General features: G+C 53.6%; 1 protein-coding gene across 2 annotated transcripts; it reads right to left on the bottom strand.

The window, feature by feature from the left end:
* Window positions 1–310: 310 nt before the first annotated feature.
* Window positions 311–22,710, bottom strand: OTUB2 (OTU deubiquitinase, ubiquitin aldehyde binding 2). 2 transcript variants are annotated; one of them, XM_032405854.1, is made up of 6 exons: window positions 22,516–22,710; window positions 11,142–11,237; window positions 9,585–9,703; window positions 5,883–5,967; window positions 5,097–5,291; window positions 311–4,062 (listed from the first exon to the last, which is right to left on the bottom strand). In XM_032405854.1, the coding sequence occupies exons 1-6, from the start codon at window positions 22,516–22,518 to the stop codon at window positions 3,856–3,858; spliced, it is 705 nt and encodes a 234-aa protein (XP_032261745.1). In that variant the 5' UTR covers window positions 22,519–22,710; the 3' UTR covers window positions 311–3,855. The 2 variants fall into 2 exon arrangements, with proteins under 2 accessions (XP_032261745.1, XP_032261744.1); XM_032405853.1 differs by lacking the exon at window positions 22,516–22,710 and having other exon boundaries at window positions 11,142–14,102.
* Window positions 22,711–23,968: the final 1,258 nt, after the last annotated feature.

Genomic DNA, 23,968 nt, shown 5'->3' with positions numbered 1-23,968 from the left:
TCACAGCTAAGTCTGGACTTCTAAACACATGTCCCCTCGGCTTCATGGTTGACAGGTTGGCAGGATGGCAGCAGTGTTCCCTCAGCCCCTCTGGGTAACTACAGTAGGAGAGCTGGACTGAACTCAGAGTCAGGTATCCTTGAGTGCTGATCAAGTACCAAGCACTGTTAGGCACTGTCATCTACTTTATCATTTGGGGTTTTTTTTAAGATTTTATTTTTTAGAGAGTACAAGTAGAGGGAGGGGCAGGCAGAGGGAGAAGCAGGCTCCCTGCCGAGGAGGGAGCCCGATGAGGGACTCAATCCCAGGACCCTGGGATCATGACCTGAGCCAAAGGCAGACACTTAGCCAACTGAGCCACCCAGGCGTCCCTATCATTTGGTGTCTAACAAGCATCTGAGATACAAGTCCTAATACCTTTTTGTAGTTGAGAAGGTGACACTGAGTGGTTTAAACTTGCTCAGATCACAGAGCGGCCAAATGGCAGACCTGGGATTAAAACCGTGGATATTTCCTTGCGGGCATGTACAGAAAACTGCTTCAGTCTTAAAAGGACAGCAGTGTTGTTAAGGAATGTCTCCCCAGGGTCACCAGTGACCCAGAGAGGAGAATGCAGTAGGAAACAATCCTAGTCTGCGAGATCAGTTCTTGGGTGACAGTTGGTGGAGGATGGCAGGGGACTCACCATTATCCAGATGATACAGTGGTGGTTTGAGCAGCCCTAAGGAGACTTAGCGGCCCCTGAGTCATGAGAGGCCTGAGGCTACTGGTCACAGGTCAAACAGACCCACCGATGGCTGTTGACATGCTGCCCTTGTCCCTTAACAGCAAATGCTTTTTTTTTTTTTTTGCGCGGGGTAGTGTGTTAAGGGGAGTCGGTTTTCAAAGATAAGGTTAGCATCCCAGGCAGTTCTGTTCTTTGACTTGATGACAGTAAAGCTTTGGTGAATCCTGTAGTTTCTTTGGCACCTCCAGCCCAAGGGTAGAACTTGCTGAGTATATGGATCTTCCACTAAAGGAGAACCCGCTCTCTCCTGCTAATCCACTCACACACATAAGCCCTATGGGAGAGTGCTGATCTTCAGTGCATGTCAGATACCAAATACTAAGAAACCAGGATAAAAGTTGTCATGGAAACCATTTTAATGCTAGGAAAATGTTTCCACCGACTGCCGGGAGAAGCTGTAGGGCCTGCCCTCCCTCCCCCAACCCTGGGCAGCTGCTCACTGAGCCACAGCTCCTGCCCCCATTTTGCACAGTGTGAAAATGGTTCTTAGACTTGTCTAATGGCTCCTGACACTTCCCCGTTTGGGAAGCCAGAGTCCCTGCCAAAGAGGTATTTGCCCACATTGCAGCAAGTGTTCTGCTGCTTCCCCGCTTGTAGAGCACTGGGTGTCAGATCTCCTACATAATCTTGTTCCACTCTAACCAGTGACCCTGTGCTGCGTAGGTGTTGTCTTCATTTCACTGATACGGGAATTAGGGCTCAGAGGTGAAGTTCTTGGCCAAGAGCTAGTAAGTGAAAAGGGAGGATTCAAACCCAGGTGGGTCTGGCTCCAGAACCCCTTTGTGCTTAAAATAGAACCCAGTCAAAAGCAAGGACAGTTCTTTTTGTTGCCAAACATTCCCATTTATAAAGTTCCCTTTGGAAGGAAAATAATAAATGTGCAGTTATAAAGACAGATTCTCAAAGCAACTCTCCTGCCCCCTTTTGGTCTGGGCAGAGATGCCTTGGTGAGGTGGGTGGAGAATTATCCAGGAAGTGTGAATGCCGGCATTACTGGCTGCCGTAGACAAGCAAAGTTAACCTCCCCAGATGGCTGGATTTAAACAAGTTCCTGAATTCTGCCACTCCCTTTTCGGCATTGGTGCTTGCTTTCAGACCATCTGGGGGCAGATGAGAAGGCAGAGAGCATGGAATGGACCAGTGGTTTTGTGGAGGAAAGGGGAAGCACATTGTAAGAACATGAGAATAATTTGCCTGTCTGTGGCATTCTGATTCTAAACTGATAGGATCTGTCCTCGGAAGAGGGTCCCATACGAGCACTGGTGGGCTCTCAGACCTGGAAGCACAGCATAGGAAGTCTTGAGAGGGAATTTCTCCAGCCAGGCTGCCAAAGTGAAACCTCTGCTTTTGTGGACATGCCAAGAAGTGGCAGCTGCCGCTTATGCCGTCCGTGAGAGCCAGCCGGAGGCGCAGGCCATCCCGCAGCCCCTCGGAGCGGCCACGGGCATTCAGCCCAGTGCTGTGTTCATACCCTTTGGTTTGAGATAGTCACAAGTCACATAACATTTCCCCTGTTCTTCCAGTATATTTGTCACAGATCCTAGCACTCCTACCCAGAGCAGGGTGGGACATCACCAGTTCAGAGATCAAGGTCAGGTTTACAGTCCTGTGGAAAAGTGACATCACTTTGCATGAGCCCTTGGGTTTAAGCTCGAGCTGAGGCAGTAGGGGAACCTGGGTCCCTGCCTGGCATTAAAGCACCCTAACATCTGTCTTCACAAAGGCAGAAGAATGATACAAATCTGCTGTTTGTATACAAGGCCTCAGCAATCTGCTGCCCAGTCCCTGTGCACAGCCTGGCTGGCAGCTGACACGCATAAATCCCCGCAGAATGGAACCTGTGAGAAAACGCCTTGGGTTAGGGAAGTCACCCATGGGCAGTTCCACACTTCTGCGGTCTCCATTTCCTCCCACAGAGGAAGAGAGCTTGCTAGCAGTACCCGAGATCAACCAAGGCTCTTCAAGGTCCTGGGGACAGCAAGGTGACAAGGTTATTAAGGGGCACGTCCAGGTGGATGAATGAGGAGGCTGCCAGCCAGGGCTCTTGGCTTCTAGGCAGTTTTCGCAACAGAGATCTCCTTCACTGCCAGTTTCCTGGGCTTGTCTCTGTTCTTTCCCACCTAACTTCCTGCCAGCCCACAAAACTGAGCAGAAGGGGAAAAAGGGAAAGCAGCCACACACCGCCTTGCAAAACTTGTCTGCCCTGCGCAGCTGGAGTCTGTGGCTGCACGTACTGCTGTCTCCACCTGGAGGATTACCTAGATTATCATTCCAGGCTGCGTTGGGGGTGGTGAGACAGCTTCCTGGTCCCAGACCCCAGCCTTCCTTGAGCCTCTGTGCAGGTGGGGCTAGCAGCAGAATCCTGGAGCGCCTGCCCAAAGGCAAGCACGTCTGGCCCTGAGAGAGGGAGAGAGGGCCACAACAACCCGAGCTTCATCCTGAAGGCCCCTTTTTAGACTTCGGCATAAAAGTCTCTTTTTCCTCCTCAGGTTAGGGTAAGAAAACACTCCCATGGTGAATGTTTGGAACCACGCTGAAGCCCTCACATTGGCCAACTGGCCAATGCTTCCGTCAGCCATCTACCAAAGTCCAGTCTAACAGCTGATTGGACTGGATTCTTTTTTTGTAGAACTGGGAAGTCACTGAAGACCTCTGACCTTGAGCTTTTCCTCCCCAGCAGAGAGGCACAGAAAGGAAACCAGAGGGCCCTATTTTTTATATGACAACAGAATGTCAGCACTGGCAGGAACCTTCTCTAGATGAAGAAACGGGCCCAGAGAGGGGAGGTGACCTGCCCAGGGTCTCAGGGAACTGGGAGCAGAGCCAGGGGTTCTGGCTTTGTAGCCCTGAGTTAGAAAGCATTTGATCCTCCATGAAAATAAATACTAACAATATCACTAAGTTACCACAGTCCATAATGGGTAGGCCTCCTTCCCAGTGACTTTGCCCAAAAGACTGTACATTTTCTAATTATAGTTTAAGTTGCTTAAAAAATTGAAAAGCCGGAATTTTCCATTTAAAACGCAGTCCCTTTAGGTGACAGGCTCCACTGCATAGCCTAAAATTAATCAACGTTTATCGGCTGCATAAAGGATGTTGTAGTGGGATGTTTTATAGAGCAGGTAAACGGAAGGGGTGGCAGCCTCGGGGAACACGTGGTGGTTCAGGGCCGTGTCCATCTCATCCACATACTCCACCTGCAGGGCGATGTTCAGTGCCTGAGACAGGGCTGTGATCTGGATGTGGTCACACTCCATGGCCATGGGCTCCACTTCCTGCAAAGGCCAGAATGAAAAAACAAACCCAGTTTAGGAAGGAAGCCTGGCAGAAGACAAATGAAGTCCAGCCCTGGCTTTCACGGCCCTGGGTCAAAGCATCTATGCTGGGAAATAATCTTCACGATAGCTCATCAGGTAGGTACTGCCATCCCGGTTTCTAGAGGAGGAAACTGAAGCCCCGTGAGGAAGAGCAGCCAGAAACCCACTAGAACTGCAACGCTTGAATCTAGATCTTTCTGATTCCAGACTCTAGTGGTATGTGAGAACACTACTTTCAAGAATCAGGGCGGGGGTGGGCAGAATTTTTGAGCTTGGGCTTGTTAATGCACAGAACCAAAGAACCTCAGAGCAGATGAGGACCGTCATGAAGGGATTTCCCATAGGGCTAGGCGAGTGAGTGAGTCCGAATGCTGAAGAGGCAACCGAGAGAGGCAGAGATGGTGGTAGGCTGGCAAGTATGTCCCACATAACCAGGGTGGCCGCCACTCTGCTCCTGCTGACCGTAGCCATGCAGGAATAAGGTCCTGGGAACTGGATCTTCCAAGAGAAATCCAGAGAGTCAAGAAAGCTGCCCAGGGTTTAAATGTTGGCAGCTCCGTTTCAGATAAATAGCATACATCATAAAACAAAACACATCTAAGGACAACTGTGACTTTGGGGCTGCTACTCTGCAATTTTGGAAACAGTCTAGTCCAAGGCCCTCATTTCTCAGATGGGAAATCAGAGGCCTGGATGGGGGAAGTACTTGCCCAGAGCCACATGTTCAGGAGGCAGCTCAAGTAGGATCTGTTTCTGGCTTGCTAATCTTGTTCTTCAAATTACAAATGCAGGTGTGACATCAGGTCCCCTGGCTAGGGATGATGGCACTCAAGTCTCCCGAGGGGAGAGGGGCTTTCACGGCACTTCCCCATGGCCCACATGCTGACTGCCCTGTCCTCCCCAGTGTGTACAATCCCAGGAGCTGGGTATTAACACAGCAGGTCCCAGGGCTGGGGGCTAAGTCCCCAAAGCTTGAGACCCTGAGGACCTACATGAGTACAGAAGTCCTTGATGTCCATCTCCTCATCAATGAAGTGTCGGAAGAATTCCGCGCGGTTCTTGATGAAGGCTGAGGTGAGCAGGCGCAAAAACTGCACGATTTGGTCCGAGGCGCTCTGGTCGTTGAACACCTTCAGCAGGCTGGACACTGACCCGTCCTTCTCTACCAGCTCTACCACACTGTAAAACTGCACCCCCCGGGCTGTCAGTCGGGAGGCACAGGCAAGACCTACCCTCCCCCAAGGGACTCTTTCCACAGGACCCTCCCCCTCCATGTGTATTTCCATTTTGAAATCCTCAAATTGAGTTACCAAAATACGTCAATCTGGGACCAAGCTAAGTAGAGGGTTAGAAATGCTCTGCAGTGTGTACCTTAGCCCAGAGTCCTGTCTAGGGAACGGCAGTTGGATCTCCTCCCATCACTGTGGTTATTGGGATTCTTATTTATAGATTCAGAACTGAATCCCCCAACCCCACGCCCCCTTCACTAAGGGGATCAGGGTTGTAGGGTGGAGAGGGGACATCTGAAGGAGGCTGGGGGATGTTTCCGGCCTGAGAGCTACTGCCCCAAAGGAGGTGCCTCTTCCCTGTGGGAGGGCAGGGCCCTGGGCTCCTTGTCCCCACACACAAGAAGCAACTGTCCTTCCCCAGCTGGGAGGAGCAAGGACATAACTGCAGAGCCATGGGCTGTGCGGGGGCTCCAGCCAGTGCCCATTCCTGCCCGCTCTGCCAGCATGGAAGGACCTGGACCGTCAGCTGTCCTGCCCAGGTTAACTTACAGCATTAAAGAAGTTTCGGAACTTGTGCTCCTCAAAACCAGCAGCCAGAAGGTCATTTGGGGTCTGCAGGACACGTTCTTTGAACCTAAAGGGGATAGACTGATGGCTCACGGGGAAATGCTGATGGAGCACTGCTGTACAGTGAGTGTCCTCCCGCTCTCACCCACTGCCCCCAACACCTGAGGAGGGGTGTGTCACTAACAGGTGACTGACTTCTGTCCTCCCCAGTGTATACAATCCCAGGACGGGGGTGTTACACCCATTTCACAGATTAGGAGACTGAGGTAGTCACCACCTACTCCCAGACATGTTGATTCTACCTTTCAAAGGTTTCTGAACTCTGTCCCTCCTTCCTGTCCCCATGGTTCTTGCCATATGACCACCATCTCTGGCCAGGGCCATGCCCAACCTTCCCGTGCTCCCAGTCCCTTCTCCACGGGGACCTCCGGAGTGACGCAGCACAGCCTTTTCCCTCAGGACACAGCTCCTCAGCACGAATGTCTAATGGAGGACCCCAGCCAAGCTCCCCAACCTCCTCTCCCTTTGCAGCCTCCCTCCCGCCCCAGGGCCACTCCCCATTTGCATTTCACTCCTTAACACCTGTCCCGTCAACCAGCGGCCTGTACCTACTCACAGGAGCTAATTGTTCAGTTTTCAAGATTTGACCAGCCAGGTGTTACACACAGCACCACTTGAACTATACTCCAACACAAAGATAAATATTCAGAACTCAGTTTCTTAATTGTCTCTGCCCTTGAGGCTGTGTCTGTCTGTTGTGTGGTGGTGGAGATAGGACTGGGCTGTGGGATGTTTATCTCTTCCCTGCTCCCTGCTCAGTGACCCCATGACAGTAGCTTGAAAACCAGTGCTGAAAGTATTTATGCCCCAGAAAGGGTTACCACCACCGATCAGGCCCCCCTGCCCCACAGCCGGGAAGCCTTCGTCAGCACAGGCCACCCTTTAAACTGGTGCGGCGGCGCTTGCTCTGTCAGTGCCAGCCCCTCCCTCTGTGCTCCCACTGCAGGCCCCTCACAGTATAGCCCCTCCCGAGACCTGGGGCTAGGGGGCATGGCGAGGAGCCCCAGCAGCCCCTGGCCCCAGGACACGTTCAGCAGCAGAGATGAGCTACAGAACCAGCGACTGGTCCGTGGAGGGAGGGTAGCAGCCCGTGCAAGGAGGACCAAGTGGGGGGGGGGGGGCAGCTGGCACTGGCTGAGCTGCAGTCCATCCCCTAGGAAGGGAGGCTAGACTCCCAGTGGGACAGGAAGGGGGTTTTCACAAGTGTCTAGAGGCTCGAGGGGGAGGCTCAGGTGCCTCGTTGAGGGGGAGGGGGCGGTGGGGGTGTGTGTGTGTGTGTGTGGAGCACGAACATTTAAACCAGGAAGGGGAGGTTCGCGCTGGCCACAGCTGTGGGGAACACGCTGTGCTGTTCAGCTGCTCTTGGGCTTGGGCCCCCCTTTCCGAAACTCCCTGGCCCCCCTGAACCCCAGCTGCATCTCACCAATGACTGCTGACCCCCTGTACCAAGCACTGATGAGCGCCCCGCAGGCCCAGCCAAGACCAGGCTGGGACTCCCACCTGACAAGGTGAGTGGGGGGACGGGGGGCGGCACTGGGACTTGGGCGACGCTCTCTCTGCTGCACGCCAGCTTTAGTGTGGCTTTGGGCAAGGCTTGTAACCTTCCCGAGGCTCAGTGCACTCGACTGTAAGATGGAGTACCACCACCCTTGTATATCCCACTGCCCAGTATATCCCACTGGAAGGCTCACAGATATTTTGGACTCAGCATCACCAAAATGGAGCTCCCAATCTTCCCCAGCCCCCCGCTTGCAACAAGTGGCTTTTCCATCCGGAGAACACTCCGGCAACACACTGGGCAGTCATCCCGGACTCCCCTCGGCTCACGCACCATACCCAGCCGTGAGCGAGTCCTGTTGATGCCAACTCTACAGGAATCTGGAATCCAACCCATCCCCTCCACCTGCTCATGCTGCCGTTATCCTCTCCTCCCCCCCCCCCCCCCCAGAGCATGTCCCCTGCTGTGCCCTCCCACTCTGTCCTGTGGATAGCAGCCAGCAGGCCAGGCAGTGCTCTGCTCAGACCCTCGGGCTCCATCTCATTCAGGCGGAAATTCAGGGTCTTTATAGAGGCCCATGAGGCACCCCGCTCCCCCTTAGCTCCAACCCCTACTTAAAACTGTAGCACCACCCCCTACCCCCCCATCCCCCGCCTCCTGCCCCCGTCCTGGACAACTTGGCCACCTTCCCCATCTGTTTTTTTCCTACACTTCTTGCCATCGGACATATCACATATGGCCTTCGCCCTCTAGCCTGCCTGCTCCACAGGCAGGGAGTTGTGTCTCTCGTTCTCTGCTGCATCCCCACAGCCTACAACAGGGTCTGTGTGTGGGTGTCCTGCTAGGTGATGACCGCAGGGGAGGGAGGGTGCCCTGGAAGGAGTGCAGGGGTGAAGGCAAACAGCATGCAGGGCTGGTACAGATACACATGGGCTGGGCTTTGCGAGCATCACCTTGCTGAGTCCTCACAACAGCACCCTGAGTATGCAAAATTACCCACCTTCCACTGATGTGGAAACCGAGGCTCAGAGAGGTGGAGTTACTTGCCCAAAGTCACACAGCAAGTAAGCAAGAGTGAGGTCTGGCCTCAGAGCCCTGGACCTTGGCATGGTACAACTCGGGGACACGGGTAGTGGGGGGGGGAAGCCCTGCACTGGACTGCACGGTCTCGACCCTGCAGAGCTGCGGGGAGATGGGGAAGGAGATAGGGGACTCTCCATCAAAAGGGACTCCATCAGTTTGTCGTTCAGGAATGACTCGTTCCAAATAAGGAACAGCTAGGCTAATTTCGATCCCTTTTGAGGGAATCTATATTTTGAACAGGCGATGATGGTCTTAACCTAGCCATTCTCAGCCAGGGTTGACTTGTTCCCTGACGAAAGAGGTACCTGATGGAGTCTGGAGACATTTTTGATGGTCATGACTTGGGGAGGAAGGTCCTCCGGGCATCTAGCAGGTAGATGTGAGGCATGCTACTAACTACCCTGTAATGTATGGGGGGGGGGGGGCGGACGTGTCATCAGATACCCTCAGGGCAGTGAGAGCTCCAAGATCGAGAAGCAGGTCTCTTAGCTCCTTGCTGCTCGGAGTGTGTTCTGAGACCCAGCAGCTGGAGCGTCTCCCGGGAGCTGGGGAGAAACAGAAGCCTGACCGAGACCATTCTGAATCGAGACCACACTCAACAAGATCCAGGCAGTTTGAGCAAATGGTAACACAAGCGAAGCCCTGACCTAAGCCTAGACACAAAGGCCTAAAGGGTCGCTCTAGGGAGCAGCTGCTGGACAGAGACCCTCCTCAGCATCAGGTCAAGACCCAGGCCTGACTAGGGAGATGCCTGGTTACACACATGTAAGAATAGGGGCGGCCGAAATTATTCAAAATGGGCAAAGCTTCGTTTTCTTCTTGGAGTGAGTATTCAAAAAGGCAACCAATGCAACCCAGCTAGGCGAGCTCAAGCCAGAGTGCCGGCACCCATGGGGTCACTGGTTCCATCCCAGACTGCCTGGCTGCCCCCACCCCCGCCATGGCAGCTCACTCTCCAGGTTTGGCAAGCCCGTGCCTAGGAAACCCCGTTAGGGAGACCCCGGGCCCCCGGGCCCGCCCAGCGGTCCCTGGCACCCACTCACTTGAGGACCTCCCTGCTCTTCCCCAGCAGGGACTCCAGGTAGGAATAGCCCAAGGCCCGGTAGAAGCAGTTCCCATCCCCCTTGGTCTTGCGGATCGCGGTGAACCTTTTGCTGAGTTCCTGTGGGGCAGAGAAGGAAATGTCATCTGCACCACCATCACCCCTCGTGTCATGTCCTGTGGGAGCCAGGGCCCCCACCTCCCCCAGGTAGCACCTGCTGCCTCCTCTCAGAGCCTTCACAGTCTCCCAGCTACCTTCATCACACAAACGTAAAACCGTGCTGAGCCTGCCCTTGTGGCAGGCACCGAGTGATGAACGGGTCATGGTCCACCCTCAGGCAGCCTACAGTCTGGGGAAATGGATCGTTACAGAACTAATAACAGGATAGGAGAAGCACGGGGGGCCTCGGAGCAGTGGCATCAGAAGTCTAGGAAGGCTTCTGGAGGAATAGCACTGAGAGGAGCAGAAGTGGTGTGCGTGGCACGGGAGGCATGGGTGAGCAGAGGCCTTGAGGGGTGAGGTGGGGTGTGGCTGAGCAGCGGGCCAGGAGTCTGCAGAGTCGGTAGGAAAGACCTCCTCAGACATAACTAAGCGGTCTGGCCAGTCCTTCAAACATTTCTCAAAAGGTGTGGCCCTCCCCAGGCCACTCACCTCCAGCTCTGCTCTGAGCTGCCAATTTCCCCCTGAAATGCGCTCAAGTCTCCTTGGCTGCCTCATGGGGCTACAGTCAGGGTTTTGATAGCAAAGCATGGTCTTCAAGGCGTCAGGGGGTCCCTGCTCCCATCACAGCAATGAGACAGCTTGGAACTAACAGGGCCCATCTCAGGCATGGCAGCAGTTAAGGTCATGCTCCTTGGGAACCCCATCTCATCTCCTGAGAGGGCTGCAGGGTACACGAGTCCCTGCGGCCCAGCCCGTGCACCTGCCCCAGGAAGTGTTCCCTGGGGCTGCAGGAGACAGTCCTGCCAATGAGCAGAAAGAAGCAGAGGCATGCTGCCCCAGAGATAAGAGCCCAGGCTCCTCCTCCTGCCCTGGTTCTGTGAGCTGTCCCTGCAACCTGGCAAACTCCCCTTTTACAAAGCCCAGCTGGAGTGGCCATTCCCCGCTGAGAGATGTCCTAGCATTGTGGTTATGCATGCAGCTTATGAGATCAGGCTTCCTGGTCCAAATCCCAGCTTGTCCACTCACTAGCTGTAGGACTGGGCCTGCCATTTAGTATCTATGCCTCGGTTTCCTCAGCTGTAAAATGTGGGTAATAAAAGTACTGACTTTGCAACACTGTAATGAGGTCTCAGTGAGTAAATAAAGCACTTGGATAGTACCTAGCTATATATAAATATATATTAATTTCTATATATTTATATATATATATATATATAGCAACTAGAAGATTTCTGAGAGGCAGATGCCCAACATCAATATTCTGGGAGCCCTTTAATTTGCCCGGGAGCCTGGCCCCAATGCTAAGCCTTTCTGCTTTCAAAATGGCACCTTTGACTCCAATCCCAGCTCCAGCACATTAGCTGTAAGATCCTCTCCCCCCACAAACCTGTCTCACCTGGATTTTCCTCTGGTAAATCCTGTTTTCAGGATGATCCCGAAGAATTGATAGAATGTCACATTTTTCTGATATTAGGTTGAAAGATGTTTCACTCTGAAAGAAAAAGCAGAGCTGTGACAATTTCAAAGCAACTGACGGGTTTCTACCAAGTAGATCCATGACACAGGGAATGGTACCTTCCCACAAAGGGCACATTCCCAGTTATCTTGGATGTCAGTTCCCTGGACAGGGAGCCAGGGTCGGCCCCATCATGTAGGGGTGTCATCCTGTACCTTCTGAATGGATTCATTTAGAGTATAACCCCTTGAACCTAGTGAGCCTTCATGCTGGAGTATGAGGTGTCTCCTTGTCTCCTGTCCTTCCTGTCTCACTCATTCATTTTATTCGCCACCAATTCCTAAACATCCAGCCTGCACCAAGCACTGTGTGACAAGCTGGAAATAGAGGTTGGAACATCCAGCAGACACACCACCTACTGGCGGAAGTCCATACTGCAGCCTAGCTGGAGTCCGGGTCAATTCCAACCTAGAGGTCAGCTTCCTGGCCCAGAGGCAGGGCTCTGGAGGGCTGAGGAGAAATCCACAGGGAGCAGGTAATGGCAGGAGGCGGCTTTGAGGTCAGGGAAAGTGCAGGAGACGTCTCTGTTCTAGTAGCCAACTCCCTGCCAGCCTCCTCTCTGCCTCAAGCTGTTCCTGCCCAGACTCTGCCCGGAGAAGTGGCAGATGCACCCCTGCCTCCAACCCATCCCTAGAGCGGCTCTGATTCCAGCGTGAAAATAATGTACGAAGAATTGGTATTAAAGTCACATGTCATTTAGTTTAAGAGAAGTGGCCCCGGTGCCTGCACATAACCCAAGGGGACAGTTACGCAATACCGCACGGCTGTACGGTTGATGTTATTTGGGATTTTTGTGACTGGAAATCCAGTTTTCCATCCATTTATTGCCATCATTTTGGACAGAGGTGTTGTCAGAGCTCACCACTTTCACTTTATGCCTCCGACCACACGGGCCTTTCCTGGGCAGCCTCTCTGCCTCCTCACGGACTTGACAATGACCTCAATCCTATAGGGCTGAAGGCTTACAGAAGAGCCTAGATGTTACAAGCCCCTTTCCACCTGGAAAAAATGTCTAGATTTTTGATGATTAGATTTTGCCAGAGCTCAGCACTGGAAGCAGAGAGCTGGGCCACAGGATCATACAACGAGCTGTGAGTGACTTCTGGGGCTACCCATCTCCACACTGGACAGACTCAAACTTGTGACAATGAGCTGCTTTGACTGGGAAGGGGCATTTCTGGCAGCCTGGATGCTCCCTGCCATCAAGGTCTCCAAAGCTACACAGCCTCCCTTAGCACAGGACAGCTTGTCACACTACCCGAGACCTTTCATTTACCTGATGCCCTAGGGCCCATCACAGGGCTGGAACAGAGCAGGGGATGAGAGGTTTGTTAAACGAATAAAAGCCACTGCCTCCAGGAAGCCTTCCGGCTTGCCCCACCTCATCCAAGTCAGGCTTGGGATCTCCCTTGAACTCACACTTTATTCCTTTTCTCCCTTTCTGGTGGTCTCAAACATGCCCTCTCCTGGATTGGGGTGGTGGTGGTCAGACCAACTTCCCAGAGGAAAACCTGAGTGAAGAAGGATGAATGTGTTGTCCCAAGAAGCACAGGAGGAAAAGGCTTTCTAAAAGAGGGAACAGGGCATGCAAATGCTTGGTGGGTGGGGGAAGAGATTCTGGGTTTTATTTCTGGAAGCTTCCATTCCATACCCACATTCTTTGCAAAATTAAGTCCTCACTTCAGCTCAGACAGGGGCAGGGGAACCATCAGGAGTTGTGAAATAACCATGCTGGGGCAGATACTGTGGGCTGCTTTTCCATCAGCCACTACCCATTTCTTCCTTACTAACAGGGCCCCTGTTTTACTCCAGGCAATGTGGTAGAAAATGTCTGGGCTAAGTCATGACAACCCTAACCTCTTCTTCAATGATTTTTCTAGCCTTCCTTTTATCTATGGGCATCCAGGTGATCAGGGCTGGTCAACTGGATCCATGACAAGTATTCTGCGGGGCTCGGGGAAGGCTTTTGGTTTTGGATAAAAGGAACAGAGATGGCATGTCCTATTCCTTCCTCTTCCTTCCTGCCTTCAGTGCAGATGCAATGTCTACATTACAATAGCCATTCTGTGACCATGAGGCCGAAAGCCAATTATGTGGAAAATGGTTGGATGATCTGCTATCCTAAGTCCAAGATGTAGAGAATAACAGATGCCATGATTGTGCACCTACTATGTGCCAAGCTCTGGGACAGAGGCTTACATATCCCCATTATCTCATTAATTCCCCACTAACAGTTATTATATCCACTCCACTGACAAGGTCAGGTCCCTTGGGCCAGGAGGTGATTTAATGCAGATTTGTCTGACTCTGAAACCCATGGAAATTCTACCAAGCCAAACTGCTAGGCAAACAGAGCTCAGAGTCTAGCTCTTGCGGGAGCAAGGCTGCTAGACCTTAAAGGAACACTGTGTGCAGGGCAGGCTAGGGCCTCTGCACCATCAGGCCAGGTCCCAACCTCCTGCCCCCGTGGCCCCAGCCGGGCAGACAGCCTACCTCTCTACCCAGCTCAGTGCCTCCAGCAGTGTCCCCCAGTCTGAGGACACTCATCACAGAGGGAACAAGAGATGATTTACAGGTGATGTCCGGACATGACATTAAAAGACATCAGGACATCAGGAGGGAAAGTTATTCTCTTGTCAGTTTCCTTCAAAATTTCTAATCATGCCAATGAGAAAGTTGGTTTCCAACATACTTTTAACTCCTTCCCACTCTGCTGGTGTCTTTTGGCCAGTAAGCAGGGAGCCTAAAGTGTTCCATTTTCTTTAAGTAAGCTTTACACCCAACGTGGGACTTGAACTCACGACCCAGAGATCAAGAGTCACAGCTCTACCGACTGAGGCAGCCAGGTGCCCCAAAGGGTTCCATTTTCATTTGCAATTCTTTTTAAACGTAAAGCCAGCTTTGGGGGGCACCCGGCTGGCTCAGTAGGTAGAGCTGCGACCTTAATCTCTGGGTCATGAGTTCAAGCCTCCATTGGGTACAGAGCTTAAAAACAAAACCAAAAAAAAAAAAAAACAAGCCTGTTTTATTAACTTGGTTGGCATTTTTATGAGAAGTGAACGTGTTTGGATCTATTCTAAATCATGGAAGAGTTCCATTATTGGCATAACAACGGTTGCTGTACGGTTCATCTTGCACTCCTACTACTATGTGCTAATAAAGGACCCTGTAAGTTTCAGAATAAAAAATCCACTTCTGTGGTTTTGAGGGAAAAGCAAGGTGACCCTCAGGTATGTTTCAACACAGCCAGCATGCCCGCCCGATGGCACCCTCTCACTCACTCTCACTTCATTCCAAAGTCCCATTACCCACCTCACTAACAAAAGGCTTGTTTTTACAGGCCGCTGACTTAAAATGTTGGCTCGGGTCTTTTTTTTTTTTAAAGATGTTATTTTATGTATTTGACAGAGAGACACAGCGAGAGAGGGAACACAAGCAGGGGGAGTGCGAGAGGGAGAAGCAGGCTTCCCGCGGAACAGGGAGCCCGATGCGGGGCTCGATCCCAGGAACCTGAGATCATGACCTGAGCCGAAGGCAGACGCTTAACGACTGAGCCACCCAGGCGCCCCTCGGGCCTTTCTAAACGCGGATTAAAAAGCAGTACCACTGGTATCTAACGCTGCTCCTGCCTGGCCCGCCCCAAACAAAACCCAGGCAGACAGCGGGGCGGGGGAGCCTGTACTTAATTGTATTCAGTCGTTTCTGAGAGGATAGTAATGGAGGCATGGAAAGGAGTTTAAGGAATTAATCTGAACTATGTAAGGATAAGTACTGAAGATGGTAGCAAAGCGCCATCAAGGGTCAAAATGAGAATATTAGCAGTAGAGCAGGGAAAGGGACACGCCCCTTGGACCAGGAAAGCCGATCTAGGTTTTCCACTTGCCATAATATAAACTTGGCCTGGGGGGCAAATTTCCTTAGGCTATTGAATTTAAAGGAAAAATATTAAATAGCAGTTCGGGGCGCCTCTTGGCCACTGAGGGCAGAGCTCATCATACTCGGGGTTCGAGAGCCCCACTGTCAACACTGGCTTCTCCTTTGTCCCTGTTCCCATGCACCCTTCCCCCCCCCCCCCCCCCCCCCCCCCCCCCCCGCCCAGCAGGTAGTCACTGTGGCACGTGTTTCAATAAGTACTTGTCTTTTTATTGAGGGAAAGTATATAAAATATACCCCCACAACCACTTTTAAGTTTACAGTTCCGTGGCATTTAATACACACATGATTGTGCAACTATCACCACCTTCCATCCCCAGAACTTTTTCATCATCCCCACCTGACCCTCTACCCATTAAACATTAACTCCCCATTCCCGCCTCCCCCCGCCCCAGCCCCTGCAGCCACCATCTGACTTTCTGTGAATCTGCCTATCCCAGGGACCTCATTTAAGTGGAATCTATTGGTCTTCTTAAAACTATAGAGTTGTTTTATGTATGCGTGTGTTTTAAATGTGCATACAGATTATTCTGCAGATATTGTGACCTTTTTATTTTGCTTCACTCAATACTATTTTAAGATTTACCCCTCCTGACAAATGGTTCCCTGGTGGGCTTCCTCCACCACAGGTGATGGAGCCTCGGGTTAGCTCCAGCGCCCCCTAGTGGTCACAGGTGCATTTATCGGGGCGCCAGGGGCACCGGGCTTTCCAGAATGGCCCAAATCAGGTCCAGGAGGTCCCCATCCCCCTCCCTCTTCCCCTCCCCAGCAGCATGGCCCTGGTCACAGCTCTGGGGAAAAACTAGAGTCTCAAATGCCAGGGAGAACCTGGGCATAGCCTCAAATACTGGCCCATATATCTGGTACAATGCTCTCTGGGTTTGACGTTGGCTGACTCTAATTGGTGTTATTTTATTATATTCTAATCGTGGCTGAAATTTTCCAGGATGTTATGTTGAAAGCCCAGGCCTGACAATGTCCCGTCAGACTAATCAGGACACCTGAAAGGATCTCAGCCTTTAATTGCTGTTTTGCAGATACATATGCTAATTAGGTAGCTGGCAACTCTGCTTGGAAACAGCATTTAGCAGGTTAAGTCGAGGCCTATATTTCAGAGTGAGCAAAGGACACTTCTTCCATCACTGGCTCTTCCCCAGCAATCCTGGGACCCAGCCCCATGCACTCGCAGGTGGGCTCGGCATTCAGAGCAGGTGTGAGTCCTCGCTGGGAGCCTGGCCTCGGTCTCCCTGGCCTTTTCCTCCCGCAGCCTCCAGAGCCTGGGCAGAAATCCAAGCATCTACTGTGGCTGATCCCAGCCCGAGGCCATACCCCCTCCAAATGCAGGGAGACTCAGGTTCCCCATTTTCCTCTGGTCTTCCCTCCAAAGCCTCTCTCTACAGACTGAAAACCTGGCCACTAGCCCCGAGCATTGCTCCACCAGCCTCAGACCAACAAAAAGCCAGGCTCACCCAGCTCTCCACCCACAGCCCGGTCCGTGCATCCAACCACTTTGGTTCAAAGCCCTGAAAGCTTCTGAAGATGCCTCCAAGAGGGGAAAGGGAGTGGCCCCCCACCAGGGTGATGGGGGAGTTCGATCCCACAGCTCTGCATCCCTGCCTGAGGGAACCCCATGTGCCTGGGTTTGTTCGAGGATCTCCAGGTACCCCTGGGAGATGATGGGCTGGGCTGACACAGGCTGCAGGACAGGGAGGGGCAGAGCCAAAAGGAGTGGGCTCTGGCAGCTCAGTCCAACCGGTCCTAAAGGCCTGTCTCATGAGATGACATGTGATCCCAAGCAAGACCCCTGCCCTCCCATGAGTTCTCAGTAGGCTCCTCTTGGAATAGGTACAGCTCAAAGCCTGAATTCAGTCTCCCTGGGCTTTCATGAGAAGCAAGACAGTAGGACAATAAAGCTCCAAAAGATAAGGGTCCTTGGTCCCTTCTGTTCACGGTGTACCCCAAGTCCTTGGGGCATTCCAGCAGGTGGTACCCAGCAGGTGCTCAGTGATCACTTGCTGAATGAATGAAACCACCATTGCTGGGCAGGTGCTGTGGATTATCTCATTTAAGCCTTGAAGTATGTGTTTTACAAATGGACACGGAGGCACAGAGAGGTCAAGCCATCTGCCTGAGGTCACACAGTGAGGCAATCTTTGGTAGGGACTTGGACCCTGCTCACCCAGCACATCAAAAGTATTCAACAGGGGGCACCTGGGGGGCTCAGCTGATTAAGCATCTGACTCTTGATCTCAGCTCAGGTCTTGATCTCAGGGTCGTGAGTTCAAGCCCCACATTGGGCTCCGTGCTGGGCTTGGAGCGTACTTAAAAAAAAAAAAAGTATTCAACAGACCTGGGTGCCTTCCAGCACCTTTTCATCCTCCAGGAACAGAACCCATCTGGCCCTCGCGTGTGTCCTCTTGTTACTTCCTGCCAGCTCCTCAACAGTCAGGCCTCGGGCTCACACCTCTGCCTACAGAGCCCCCCTCAATGTACCCTTTACTGCGTCTGTGCACATCCCTGAACCCAGGCTCTGAGGTGCTGGTGGGCCTCTCACAGGCCCACCCTGGGCCCCAGCAGGCAAGGCCAGCCCGCGGCCAGCCCGACCTCCCTCTGAGGCTGCTCCACGGGCACGGCTGACCACAGGCTGAGTCAGCCTCGTTAACCAGCCCCGTGCCCCAGAAGCCACGACTCACCGTGTGGCCTGACCTCAAGCTACCAGCTCCTTCACAGTAGAGGCTAGAGCTTCCAGGGGTCACCTGGACAGGGCTCCGAACCTGGCCAGCCTCCCCTCTCCTCTCAGAAGGTCCCTGTCACTTCCCAAGGCTCCCCGGGGCCCCAGCCCTGGTCTTGCCTGCCTGGGGCTGGGGTCTCCACAGTGGGCTGCTGCCGGAGCTGGAAGGAAACGCCCTTTGAATTGTCTACTTTAGGACGGGATGTATAATACATGAATGCACAGAATGATCAATTTTTTAATTGATGAGTGATCATGATGTTTGGAGGCAAAAGATCTAGGGAAGACCTAGTGCCCTGAACCGCTTTCCTGTTGCTGCTTATAACAAGTTAGCACAAACTCCGCGACTTAAAAACAACACTCGTTTGTTACCTTGCATTTCTGGGGGCTCCAGAGGAAAACCCATTTCCTTACCTTTTTCACTTTCTAGAAGCTACCTGTGTTCCTTGGTTCATGATCCCCCTCCTTCCACTGTCCCAACTCCTCACTTGAAAACACCCCCGCCCCCCCGCCTCGCCTCTGCCCCGCCCCTGTGATAAGGACCTTTGTGATTACATCATTGGGCCCGCCCGGGTGATCCAGGGCCCTCTCCCATCTCAATACCCCTAACTTCACCACACCTGTGAGGCCCTTGTTGCCATGTGAGGGACCTTATTCACAGGTTCTGGGGATTAGGTGTGGACATCCTCGGGGGGCTGTTACTCAGCCTGCCCCCCACAGGCCCCTTCTGTGCTGTTCAGCTAAGGAAACAGGGAAGACCCTGCATGTGGGCTCCCACCCCTCTTGGGTCACAATTATTGGCTAGCCTTGCAGAGACCGTGAACTCAGACCCCAGCCACTCTCTCATTTGATGCCTGGACTCACACATCTCCTAAAGGACCCTCCGATTTTCATTTCTGGCCCTGACCTCTCCCTGAAGCTCTGGCCTCCAACAGCCAGCAGCCAGCAGGATGTCTGACCAGCATCCCCCAGCTACCGTGCCCCAACTGCTCTCTCGCTCCACCCCTGCCTCCCCTCCAGGGGTCTCGGCTCCCCGAAAGGCCCCTCCATCCAGCCGGAGCTCAGGCCAAACCTAGGACCCCGCTTGCACACCTCTCTTCCCCATCGGCTCTGCTCCTGGGTCAGGCCAGAGTCGCCACCTCAAGGAGGCTGCAACAGCATCGGCCCAACTGACCTCCGGCTTCCGCTCCTGCCCCCCTTCCCCACAATCCTCCACAGCAGCCAGCAAAGGCTGCTGCCCATGTGAGCCAGAGGAGGGCACAACTTTCCTCAGTTCCCTCCCGGGGCTCCCCTCACCGTAGGAAAAGAATTTCGATGACAACCCTGCCAGGTCCTACAACATCTGGCCTTGCCTACCTTCTGCTCCCAGAGCTCCAGCCTCAATGACCCTCTTTGAGTTCCTCCAATAAGACATGCCCGTTTCCACCTCAGGGCCTTTGCACATGCTATTCCTGCTGCCTAGGTTGCTCCTCTTCTTCAGACTCAGGTGGCATCACCTCCTCAGACAGGTCCTCCCTGAGCGCCCTGTGTAAAGTCGCCCCTCCCCCGCCCCCCACCGCCTTGACTTGCTTTATTTCTTCAGTGCATTGGCTGCCACGTAGGTTCACTCATTTCCTTGCAATCTGTCTGTCCCTCCACTAGAATGTCAACAACACGAGGGCAGGGATTTTGCGCACCTGTCAAGACCAGATCCCCCAGTGCTTGGCACGCAGTCATGCTCCAAAAATGCGCACTGAGTGGCCAGGTGAACAAATGCATGAGCGGGTCTCACCCAGCCTGGCCACCTCCCAACCCTGTGTCCACCGCACTGCCAGAGAGCTCATCCAAGTCAACCACCTCGTACTTGCCCGAAGTATGTTACGGTTCTTGCTCCCTCCCCATCAGCAGAATAAAACTCAAAGCCCACAGCACAGCATATGAAGCCCTTCTCAGCACATCCTGACCCTTCCTACTTTCCTGACTCATCTCCCCTCCCTCCTCTGAGCCCCATGCATCCACACAGACCTTTCCCAGAATATCCCAATCTTAACCATGTTTCCAGGCCTTTAAGCACACTGTCGCACCCTGCCTGGAATGTACTATTCCTCAAAGCCTTCCTGAATACTCCTATATATGCTTCAAAACCCCATTCAAAAGACTCCCTTGTGAAGCCTTCCCTGATATTTCCTGCACCCTCAGAGTGTACCAGCTTTCTGCTGTGCTCCCAAAGCCCTCAGTCAGGCCTCTGGGGCCATGATCAGTAGCTCAGGAATTGCTTGTGTCCAGCTCTGTCTTGACCAACAGGCAGTGAGCTCCTAAGAGAGGTCACGCCCCTCGTCTTTCTCATCACTGCCCATCATGGGGCATGACTAGGGTGCCTGCCTCCTGGGGGCTTGTTTGACAAATAAAAGAGTAAAGCACTGAAGGGCCCTGTGGTTTTACTGTTCACCTCGCACACTCATTGAATCACCAGATGTTAAATGCATTTTGAGTGAGCACTTATTACTTAACAGCCCCAGCCAGTGGCCGCCCCAGGCCTGGACCTCATCCCGGCCCCTGCCTTCCTAAGGGGCCCTGTGTCTCCTACGTGGGACCCTTCCTCCAGCCTAGCCCAGTGACTTTGAAGTGGGAGAGGAAAGAAGATGCTGTATTTCCCAAGGACATTCCTCTCCCCTGCAGCCCCCGCACAGACAGCACCATTCACACCACGCAGAAACACAGCAATCACCCCAGAGCCCGCATAGCACGGTGCGTGGCTAACAGTAGGTGCTCAATAAATGCCAGGTAAACAAAAAGGAACACAGACACTGCACAGCCCTCTCCCACCCTGTGATTCCCTGGCGGACATCCTATTCGGTGGATTAACCACTTCACCCCTCTCCAAGGCCCCCAAGCCTTCCCTGACAGGGTGAGGGCTTGGTGCTTCTGACCCCATCTGCCCTCTAATTTCCGGTCTTGAGAGTCCAGGGCAGCGGGGAAGGTGGAGTCAGAGGCCTCGCTGTGTAGCACAAAGACCAAAAGTTCAGGTCCTCGCCCCCCCACCGTCCCTGCCCTCCTCTCAGCTTCCCAGTGGTGGCCAGAAGGCATGCCAGGCTCCAGCTCCGGGGTGGCTAAAGCCATTATTACCTCAGCCCCTGCCACTCCCTGGTGGGTGACAGATGCAGAAATGCCTGGGCCCCCTTCCAGGAGCAGCAGAGCCGGGGAAACGCTTGGGCACTGGGTAGAAGCAGGAAGCTGATGCTTCTAGATGCCCCAGCAGTAGGCTGCTTTGTCCAGGATGGTCCCCCAACTTGGATGACCTGCTGCCCACACCACACTCAGAATGTGCCAGGCCATGACCATGCTTTGACCCATGCCCCAGCCCAGCAGCATCCTGGAGGGGTGACCATCTCCCCGAGCAGACATGGGAGGGAGAAGGCCAAGAAGAACCAGACACCTGTGTCCACCCACTTCCAGGACTCTGTTATCACAGGAACAACCACAGCTCGTTACCTGGGCCAAGCGCCCCACGGGCATCACCTCACCCGGTCCTCGCAGTGCCCGTTGTGCAGATGCACAAAATAGTGCCGGGGGGGGGGGGGGGCGGGGGAAGACCAACCAAAGCCTCTTGGCTTTCCAAGGGGTGGAGGTGGCATCTGAACTCAGAGCTGTGTGACCCCAAGCCACCATAGGGGCCACCAGCCCTTACACTCTACAGGCTCCCTGGAGCTGGGGGCTGAGGATTAAAGGGTTTTAGGCAGTCATCACACCCAGTCCCTCGCAGAGTGCCTGACCCCTCCCCCCACAACCTGGAAAATGGACTGATGTAACCCAAGGAGCACCGGACTGGGAGTCCAGAGGCTTGTGTTCAAGTCCCAGGTCCACCACAATCAGTCCCAGCCCCTTCCTTACCTGGGCCTCAGTTTCCCCAACTACCCAAGTTCCAGGTTTGGCCTGGCTCAGAGTGTCTCTGGGGCCATTTCCGCTCTGAATCAGGGGTTCCTCTAGTCTTCGCTTTGCCTGGACCCCTAATTCACGTGCCTCACAACTTGAGGCAGCCTCTGCATGTGTGTCCTAATGCACACGCCGTCTGTTCATCTGCGGGATGGACAGGATGTCCCCCGACCGGCCGCTCCTGCACCTCCTAGGTCACTTGTGGGGCTTGGAGGGGAAGGTCTCCGATGCCCGAGCCCCTGCGTGGGTGGCGCCGTGAGCTGCCCACTGGGGGGGGGCGGGGGGCTACTTAACAAAGAGGGCGACCCTTAGCCCTGGAGCCTCCCGGTTCCCGTTCCCGTCGAGGGCGCCTACCTTGCGCCGTCGCGGCGGCACCCTCGGGGACACCGGGGACGAGAGCGCCAGGGGTCGGGATCCTAGAGGCCGAGCTGGGTCCCCTTCGCTGGGCGTCCACGGGGGACGGCGGGGCCTTGCAGGGCCTTCCCAGGAAGGACGGGGCCCCCGGCATCCGTCCCGACTCACTATTCCCAGGGGTCCGAACGCCGCGGGACCCGGGCTGGGGACTGAGCCGCACGCTCGTCCCCCGTCCCGCGAGCGCACATGCGCCCCGGCGGCGAGCCCGCCTACCGCGCCCCCCTTCCACCTCCTCCTCCCCCGCTTCCCCCCACGACCACTGACCATAGTGACCGGAGCCGTCGGGCCAGGTCTCGCCCCAGCGAGGAGCGATCCGGTGCGGGAGGGCGCCGCGGAAGCCACTGGCTGGGTCCGCCGTTGGGTCGGGCGGCGGGGGCCTCGAAGGCGTGGGGGCGAGCGGAGAATACACCCGACCGCTCCGCAAACCACAGGCTAGACCACCACTGTGTCCCAGCAAGACACACGCCCCGCGATTGACGTCCGAGGCGGGCAATCAGGAGCCGGGCCACAGGACGTCACAGAAAGTGGGTGGGACTTCACGCGCCTTCAGCCTATGCTTTAGGGTTCATTTGACAGGGTGCCGCCCCCTTTTAAAGACACAGAAAGCTTTTAACTAGCAAAGGAGTTAGCCCAACCCAGAAAGACAGGTCTTCATTTGTAAAGACTGATGGGCTTTTGACCAAAACTGCAAATTGAGGTCTTCTGAAAGATTAGTTGGCTCTCATTAATTCCTAAACAAGGCCACGTAAGTATAGTTTGTTCAAGATCAGAGGACAGGTGCTTAGGGAACACGTGCCCAATAACATTAAGTTACCTGCCTGCCCTTGTGTAGCTTCTAAATAATGTTTTACCCACTTCCGACTCATGAATCAGTAGGTTACCAGGCACCCAATTAATGGTTGTTGAATGAATGAATTTCCAGGACCGGTGACGCTGTGCCTCTGGAATTGTATGGCTATATGTTTGGCACAGACGTGAATCAGGTTTGGTGACTCAGCCTGCATACAAGCTCATTATTACTGAACATCAAACACAGGAATAGGTATCATTCAAAGATTCATTCACCAGCCCTCCACCCCTGGAGGAGATGCTTTGGGTGGGGGAGGGAGGGTTTCTGGGGAAGGGGGCTCCAGGGCATTGCATGTGCCCATTTTACAGGTGCTAATACTTCCAGGTACGGGTATTAAGCAATTGCCCATTCCCACGCTCACTGTCCTGCCCCGGGCACCAGGCTGGACTCTTGGACAGACAAACATCTGTGTCTTCCAAGTGCGTATCATTTACTAGGTGGGGAATTTGGGGTTTAATCGTGGCTCAAGGAGCAAGAACAACAAAGACTAATTTTTATTGAGCATTCACTGTGTACTGAGCACTGTCCTCAACTCTCAACCTATATTATCCTACTTAATGCTCTCACAACTAATTTATGGGGATAGGTCCTATTATTATCATCCCTATTATCCCTGTTTTACAGATGGGGAAACTGAGGCACGGGGACATTAAGGTACTTGCCCAAATTCGCCCAGCACGCGCTGGGATTCAATCGCAGGCAGCCTGACTCTGGAGCTGGTTTTGCATTCATTCTGCTGAGGAACCGTGCATGTGATCGTGGGGACATACTACCACACCCCTGTTTGCTTTTGGAGAGTTCTGCTCTTTGTTTTTGATAACCAAGGGAGTGAGAGGGGTAAGAGATGCAGCCCAGTGCTGCTCAGCT

Source organism: Phoca vitulina, unplaced genomic scaffold (assembly GCF_004348235.1).
Source record: "Phoca vitulina isolate PV1807 unplaced genomic scaffold, GSC_HSeal_1.0 scaffold7, whole genome shotgun sequence".
Taxonomy (NCBI): domain Eukaryota; kingdom Metazoa; phylum Chordata; class Mammalia; order Carnivora; family Phocidae; genus Phoca; species Phoca vitulina.
Note: the sequence above shows the minus strand (reverse complement) of the source record. Positions and strands in the feature narration are given on the sequence as shown.

Bases quoted from the DNA above. Each gene is read 5' to 3' on its own strand.
- OTUB2 (XM_032405853.1), bottom strand. From the start codon at position 11,339: ATGTGCCCTTTGTGGGAAGGTACCATTCCCTGTGTCATGGATCTACTT. The intron at 5,292-5,882 runs GTAAGTTAACCT...CGGGGGGTGCAG, and splicing joins TCCGAAACTTCTTTAATGCT to TTTTACAGTGTGGTAGAGCT. The intron at 4,063-5,096 runs GTAGGTCCTCAG...TGGCCTTTGCAG, and splicing joins TCAAGGACTTCTGTACTCAT to GAAGTGGAGCCCATGGCCAT.